The sequence below is a fragment of the Apaloderma vittatum genome, unplaced genomic scaffold (assembly GCF_000703405.1).
Source record: "Apaloderma vittatum isolate BGI_N311 unplaced genomic scaffold, ASM70340v1 scaffold6227, whole genome shotgun sequence".
Lineage (NCBI taxonomy): Eukaryota > Metazoa > Chordata > Aves > Trogoniformes > Trogonidae > Apaloderma > Apaloderma vittatum.
In genome coordinates this window covers 646-7,976 of record NW_009726572.1, presented here as the reverse complement: position 1 = coordinate 7,976, position 7,331 = coordinate 646, and the positions used below count along the sequence as shown (strand labels likewise).

The following is a 7,331-nucleotide window of genomic DNA, read 5'->3' as shown; positions in this document are numbered from 1 at the left end:
CCCTGCCAATGCCTTTGCCGTGGTAGGTATATTCTCTTCCTGGGCCCTCTGAAACGAAGGCGCTTGGCCAACTCCAGCGATCTCCTTCCACTGCTGTGAGCTTCCCAGCGCTTGGAGACGATGGGTGGAAGGGAGAAAGGGTAAGCACGACGGCGGAGCTGGCTGCGGCGATGTGCTCCAGGAGGTCCCACCCCACTCCTGCCATGCTGTGCTCCCTCTCCACTCTTTTTGTCACGAGACTCGGGACCAAGGAGAGCGTGACGGGGCAGTCAGAAAGTGGCGAGGGGTGCAGGAGCGGTCGTTTGGCTTGGCTCGCACCGCGAGACCAGCTACGGTTCTCTTTTCCCCCCTCTTTGAGTATAAACCTTTGTTGTTATTATTTTTACTGCTTGTTTTTATCATACCAAAGATGAACTGAAGCGGCTTTGCCCACTAACCTTTCATTCACTCTAATTTGTGTCTTTGTTGTCGTTGGTCTGTTTAGGTGGATACCCTTCGCCATGTTATCAGCCAGACAGGAGGATACAGTGACGGACTCGCAGCAAGTCAGATGTATAGTCCGCAGGGCATCAGTGTAAGAAAAAAAAAAAATAGGCTCGGATTCTTGTTTTATTTATATTTTTTTTTTCGTTTTTGTTCTCTCACTACCAATTATTTCAAAGCCATAGGGCTCAGAATGCCACTTAGTAGGACTTGTCTTTGCTTTTACGGTCACCTAGTTTATTGCTTCTGTATCGGTCACGCCAACGGCAGAGCTTTGCCCACAAAAAAAGTGGCGACCGGGCAGGCTTTGTGCAGGCAGCTGGCGTCTAGGACTGTCACAGCCGATCAGTGTTCACCCGGCACCTGCGGCCACACGCGCTCGGCCGAGAGGAGTTGCTAAACAGGTGACACCTCGCGTAACCGCGGTTGGGAATGTCACCGTGAACGCTCCGGTCCAGAGATGGCTCCACGTGGAGGCCAATGGCACCATCCCAGAGCGACCATCTAAAAATAACCCATCCCCGGCCGGCATCTGAAAGCGGCGGCGGCGATGGGGTTGGCGGCAATATAACGATAGCAAATAAAAGGAGATAAAAAAAATAACAAAGCCAACCAACGTCAACCCAAGAAAACCTCGCCCAACCCGACTGGGGGAGGATGCGAGGGGGAGGGCAGTCTCCAGAGCATCTTCTCCTTGTTCTTGGGTGCGCTGGCGGGTTCTGACTAGCATGAAAATTCGTAGCGACAAGCTGTGTCGCACAGGGGGAAATCGATCAGACACACACAAGGAGAACCCAGTGTAGATTCGGGACAGCAATCCAACTTCATTTCTCAGATCAATCGTCCGCCATCTCAGCGGTGGTGACAGCAAGCTGGGAGAAGAGGGCAGCCTGGAAAAGGAGGCTGTGAGCACCGCGTGGGTGGTGGCGGTGGTGTCCGGGCTGGCACGGAGGAGGGGGCAGCTGGCCCTGGCTGCTGTGGTCCCCACTGAGGATGCTGAAGGTTGAGGTGAGGTGGTCCTCCAGGTGGGATGGTGGTCCTGCAGCTGAGCACCCCATCGAGGTTCACCATCCGGTCTCGTCGCCCTCATGGCCAAGGCTTCTGCCATTTGTCACCTTGCGTGTGACCGTCTTCAGCCACTGCCGGCATGGGGAGAAGGGTGCAGCGGGACGGGGGGCTGCGCTCCCCTCTCCTGCGGGCACCAGGGCTTAGCGGGCAGCTTGACGTCAGGAAGCAGAGGCAGGGAGGATTTGTGAAGTAATGTAATTGAACATGTGCAGATAATTATGTCTCATTACATAAGCCTGTTGCAAAAACGGCGCTTGGAAATGCCACATGAAAGAGCCTATCGTTCCGCATTAATTTCTCCGTGCGCTGAATTTATTCCCTTTCTGGCTTTTTAATACTTGGAGAGTAAATGAATCGCAGGCTGATCATGATAAGAGATGATACTTTTGTATAAATTAAAATACCCCCAAGGAAAGAGGCTGAGCTGATTACGGTTGCAGTTGGCTTGGAAAATAACAGTGGACTGGGTTAAGCCAAAATTTGGGGGGGAGGGTTGCTGCCAGGGATTACGAGGCAGGGAGGGGGTGAAGGGGGAGAGGAGAAGAAAGAGATAGTGGTAACTCAACAGCCGAATAGGACGAGGAGGACTGGGTTCGTGTTTCTGGTCATGGGAGAACCAGTGTTACCATGAGGAGCACTGGGAGGTGGTGAGACCTGAAACCAGCAGGGGCTGCCAAAATTTGGGGGGGAGGGTTGCTGCCAGGGATTACGAGGCAGGGAGGGGGTGAAGGGGGAGAGGAGAAGAAAGAGATAGTGGTAACTCAACAGCCGAATAGGACGAGGAGGACTGGGTTCGTGTTTCTGGTCATGGGAGAACCAGTGTTACCATGAGGAGCACTGGGAGGTGGTGAGACCTGAAACCAGCAGGGGCTCAGCACCGTCCCCTGCGCTTCCCTCACGGGGATGTGACGTGGTGGCATCTGATGGCTCCTCAGGCTGGTTTTCAGGAAGAGCAGGACCCCAAATTGAATGTTGTTCAGAGAGGGGCAGGGTGACGAGTGGGCAAAAGGACCACCTGAGTTTGGAGGTGCCGCCTCATTTCCCCATAAAGCTGTCCTAGGCACGGGGAGCAAGGCATGGAGTCCAGAGCTGAGCAGATGGTGTGGGAAGCATCTTCTGGGTTGTCTCTCTGTCCCTAAATGTTTTGCTTCCCCCGTATCCCGGGCAGCACACTCCTTCCTGTAGCTTTTATTATGACTTAATGTCTTTCCGTTCAGCTAGGTCCCCTGGTGGACCCCAGATTGTTCACAAGGATGGCGACCCTCTGGGAAACATTGGTCCTGGGGAGCTGCTCGGTGCAGGCACGGTGGCCGTCTCGTAGCAGGCAGGGCTTCCCTGCCTCTCCCCTGAACCCTTTAATGCCAAGGAGGGGCAGCGGGATGCGGAGAAAAGCTGCTAGTGACACAGAAAGCTGCCGTCCCCGTGTCACCCGAGCATCCCCGTGAACTGCTGGAAGGAGATGAGCCGAAACCTAGTCAAGAGTCCTGTCACAACGATGTCTGCACGGGGCTGAGGTTAAGTCATCCCCGGAGCCCGTCAGGACTGGGAAGGCAGCGGCAGGTTGCCCAGCTCCACCGCTGCAAACCTTGGCAGGGGAGACGATGCTCGGGGTTTGCCTTCCTTGATGGAGGATGAATTTTTAAATACGTGTAAGTCATGACAGCTGAGGACAGGAATCTACCCAAAGCCCCGTTCCTTCCGTGGCTCCGCGCCTCGACGGTTGACAGACCGCTCCGCGGGGCGAAAAGGGCTGGAGTCGGTTCTGCATCGTTAGCAGGATAATGGGCGACGTCCCAGCCATCACGATCTCCGTGACCCACGGCAACGGCTGCGACAGAGCGAGAGCAGCCGCTTTCTCCTCCTCATGTGGAGACGGCATTGGGCAGTGCTGGTCCTGGCGAGGGACAGGGATACCCTCGGTGATGGAGGGGTGGTAGAGGCAGAAGCCGTCTTGAGAACACCCAACCCTGGGTAGCACTGAGAGGAAGGAGGGGGCCACCCCACCTGACAGAAGAGGATACGTGGAGCCTGATTCAGCCCTTGTGGCAAGTTTTGAGGTTTGAAGGGTTTCATATCGTTGAGTGAGAGGTGTTAAGTGTCTGGTCCTTCTGGACAGTGGTTGTGAGGGTCTGTGTGTGCATAACCCAGCTGCAGGTCCCCAAGGCTAGATGTTGGAAAGCATTTGGTTGTCCAGGTTCTGGTGGGTTTCGGTAGAATCCTCTAGAGGATCCCAGCTCAAAATATCACCCTTACTGTCACTGCCTCACGACTGTGAATCCACAAAGTGTTTTAGGTCTCCCATCTGCTAATTAATGAAGGACCTGTAGTCATCTTAAAGACAAAAAAAAACTTTCAGAAATTTCTTTTTTGGACTTCATTGAATTTAGTTTATAGGCCACTTAAAAGTCTAAAACAAGAGCCTGGTTTTTTAAATTCATCAGAGAGTGATGTTTTTGATTTAAAACTGCTGTTGTGGAGAGCTGTGTCTGTCTACAGAGCACTGTGTGACCGTGATGGCGGGGGGCGGCAGCAACATGTGCATCCGCTCTTGTCGATGAGAATCACCGGGCACTGGTACCTGTAGGAGCCAAGACCTCCTCACTTGTGCTGAGACCCTTTTCGCTAAGAGTTTGAGCCTTGAAAAGGAAGTTGTTCCTCTGTTCCTCAGCAAGCTACAGCTCGCCATCGTGATCAAGCTCTGGTTTGTGATGATGAGCTGGGATATGAAGCTGGTCTGGCAGGGCTTCAGTACCTGACCTCTGTCACTCAGGGGTGCCTGATGGTGTCCTGAAAACTGCTGCCCTGAGCCTTGGGGAGTGATGGCCGGACAGGGCTGGATTCTCTGGTGTGTAATGAGAGCTTCAGTGCTTATCGTGACAAGACCCTGATGCTAGCTCTTAAAAACTTAGAGGTCTGAAGTCTCTTTAAGGCTACTCCCTGTCTGTCAGACTTGCCAGTGTCTTTTTGGTGTGTTTGGAGACTGACCTGACACCCTAGTGGGACAAGGATTTGGTCACAGAAAGTGGGAAGTCAAGACAACCCCTGTGCAAAGCAGAAGGCTCCTTTAAAAATTGGCAGAAAGTCATCTCCCAGCCCCACACAGGAGGCCCGGGCAGAGAGCCAACCAGACTTGCTGGAGGTGACGAAAATGCTGTGAGATCTGTGGAAATGGGCACCAAAACCAGTTGCTTCAGCAGTCAGTCACTGGGGCTCCACCGCTTGGACAGTCACCAAGGCCTTGCCAGTTACCTGGCACCAGAAGATGACATATGAAGGGATGTCCTGGAGACCATTGCTCTGTCTTTGGCTTCTGCCTCTCCTGAAGAAGTCACAGCTGTGTGCAGAGGCTCCTCAGAGGGTCTGCAAGGAGCAGCAGGCTCCTCAGGAGACTCCTTTGTCTTTGAGGGAGATCCCAAGGGATCCCTTGGCTTCAGAAAGAGACATGACCAGCTGGGTGGAATTGGATGGTCCATGCAGCAACAGGGTGAACTCCAGGAAAAGAAGGATGAGTGTGGGTGGTGCCTACCTGCCCTCTGCCTGAGGAAGGATCTGGCCCCCTCATGAAGGGCTTGTCCATACCAAAGATGAAAAAGTCACAGCCAACCTTGGGGCCTCCTTCCCATTACTTGACCTGTAACTTGGAGCCTTCCCAGGCTGGGGAAGCCAGAGGGTGTGGGATCTGTGGAGGGTGCCCCAATCTGGGTCGACTTCTCCCCGACATCCTCTTGTCTTCCCACTGGATGCAACTGAGGTACTCATCAGCAGCACAACTCTTGCAACACTTGAAGGCTGATTCCCAATCTGGAGTGCCGTGGGGCTCCCCAGCATATTGTGGGGGGCTGAACGTCGAGGCACCACAGTCAGTGTATGCAGGACGCTCTCCCTCTTGCTCCTTCCAACCGCGGCTGGCACGCAAAAGCCTCTCTAAAAATAGTTGAGCACAATAGGGACGGAGCCCCCTCCACTCCCCCCTCCTGCTCGCCGTAATGACCCTGCAAACACTAAATGGCATCTGAGTGCATTAAGCAGCAAACTCTCCGGTGACATAGCAATTACGGCTCTGAAATAGATTTGGTGCGTCACGGAAGATAAGGGTTTTGAAAGTTTCTGTTGTGATTATAGCTTGTAACTCCAACAAATAACAGGCTTGGTAATAAGAGGCTGCCAGCACAGCTATTGTGGTTCTCTCTCACTGATGGCACGTAAATTGCTATTAATGTCCTAAGTGTACTTGAATATGCCAGTCTCGGGGCGGTGGAGCTGGCTCCGTGTCTCTCTACGCGGCCTGTCATTGTCGGGCTGATAATCTACGGTAATTGCTGCCTCTTGCAGCGGTCCGAGGCGTGTAAGGTTGGATGTTGCATCTTTTGGACGCTGGTTTTGGGCCTGGCTGTGGGTGGAAGCTGGTGGGGGCGGTGGAGGGGGGCACATGGGACTGGTAATGTTTGTGCACAGTCGGGTTTCGGGCTTGCACCCAAGGTGAAGCAGAGAAGGGTTTGCTCACCCGCTCGCCAGCTCAGGTTGTGACTCCTCTCCTCCTCGCTGTCACCTGAACCCCTTTGCAAGGTGCACGTGGAAGAACACACAAACCTGTGGTGTGTGTGTGCACACCTCTGTCTTTTTTGCTTTATGCCTCCCCATTGCGAGGTGGTTTAAAAAGTGGGTTCCTGTGTCTCATCTCTTTCCTCCCATCTCAGCTGCCTCTCGGGCGGGCAGGAGTTGGTCGGCAGCGTGGACAACCCAGTGGCAAGTCCTGGACGGCTGCTGGGTGCAGTGAGGCTTTTCTTACCCTGCAGAGCCCCGGCTGTCAGGGCTGGTGATGGATGCCCTGTGCTGGAGGCAGCGGGACAGGCAGCCCGAGAGGGCGAAGCAGCCTGGGCACATCTAAAGCGGGACAGCGGCTGCTACCGACTCGAGCTTTGGCAGAAGGATTAATTAGCCGAGCACTAAATCAATGTCACAGTGAGCAGAGGAGGTTGGGTGCAACATCTGCTCCCCTCCAAAGGGGATGGCAGCCACGGAGGGGCCGCTTCTGTGCGCTGCCGGCTCTTTTGGTAGCTCTGCTCTCGAGAGGCCTGAGAATTTGGGTCTGTGTCTGTTTTTAGGAGAAGAAATGAGTTGACCACCATGCTTAGCTGTACGAACCCTCAGATGGGATACAGTGTTGGCACCTCTGTTGCGCTGTGGCTTTGGGTGCCTCAAGGCGGGGGGACTGGCTGTGGCTTGGGGTCCCTCAAGGAGGGGTGACTGGGAGAGTGGAGGACCAGCCCCAGGGCAGCGGAAATTTCTGGTTTTACTACAAAGCAAGGAGGGGAAGGCTCTTGTGTTTGGAGCAGCGGTGGCCCAGGTCCCTGATCGTGTACTTCACGGTGGCGGGAGAGGTGTTTGGGCAACATGTCTTCCCTGTGACAGGACTTTGTGCTGGTGGCTCTTGACTGTACAGGAGAAGGGATGCCCAGAAAGGCAGTGAAGGGGTACATGGAGTGATGCTGGGGGACATAGCATGGCTCAGAGGTCCTTCGGGACCCATTGCTTGTTCTGCATGTTCAGAGTCCAGATAACATCCCAGGGTGGGGTTTCTGGAGTGAGGTCTTTGCTATCCTGTGTATAGGAAAGGGTCCTGTTTGCAGTAAAAAATGCACAAATCACCAGAGCTCACTGTTTCTGCAGAAAGAGTCTTCTTTAAGCGACAGAATTTCCATGAGCACCAGAACCCCTGTTTTCAACGTAATTGTTTCTGGCCCCTTCCCAATGATGCAGCCCCAGGGTCTGGGGTGGGG

The 7,331-nt window shown here is 54.1% G+C and overlaps 1 protein-coding gene across 1 annotated transcript in view; it reads left to right on the top strand.

The window, feature by feature from the left end:
* The window catches only part of LOC104276874 (pre-B-cell leukemia transcription factor 1), a gene marked incomplete at its 5' end in the record, with an annotated part of 24,926 nt that overhangs the window by 17,089 nt on the left and 506 nt on the right, over positions 1–7,331 (top strand). Inside the window, one exon of the mRNA XM_009873330.1 lies at positions 485–574. Coding sequence (XP_009871632.1) covers positions 485–574 — 90 coding nt within the window. The remainder of the gene's footprint in view (positions 1–484; positions 575–7,331) is intronic.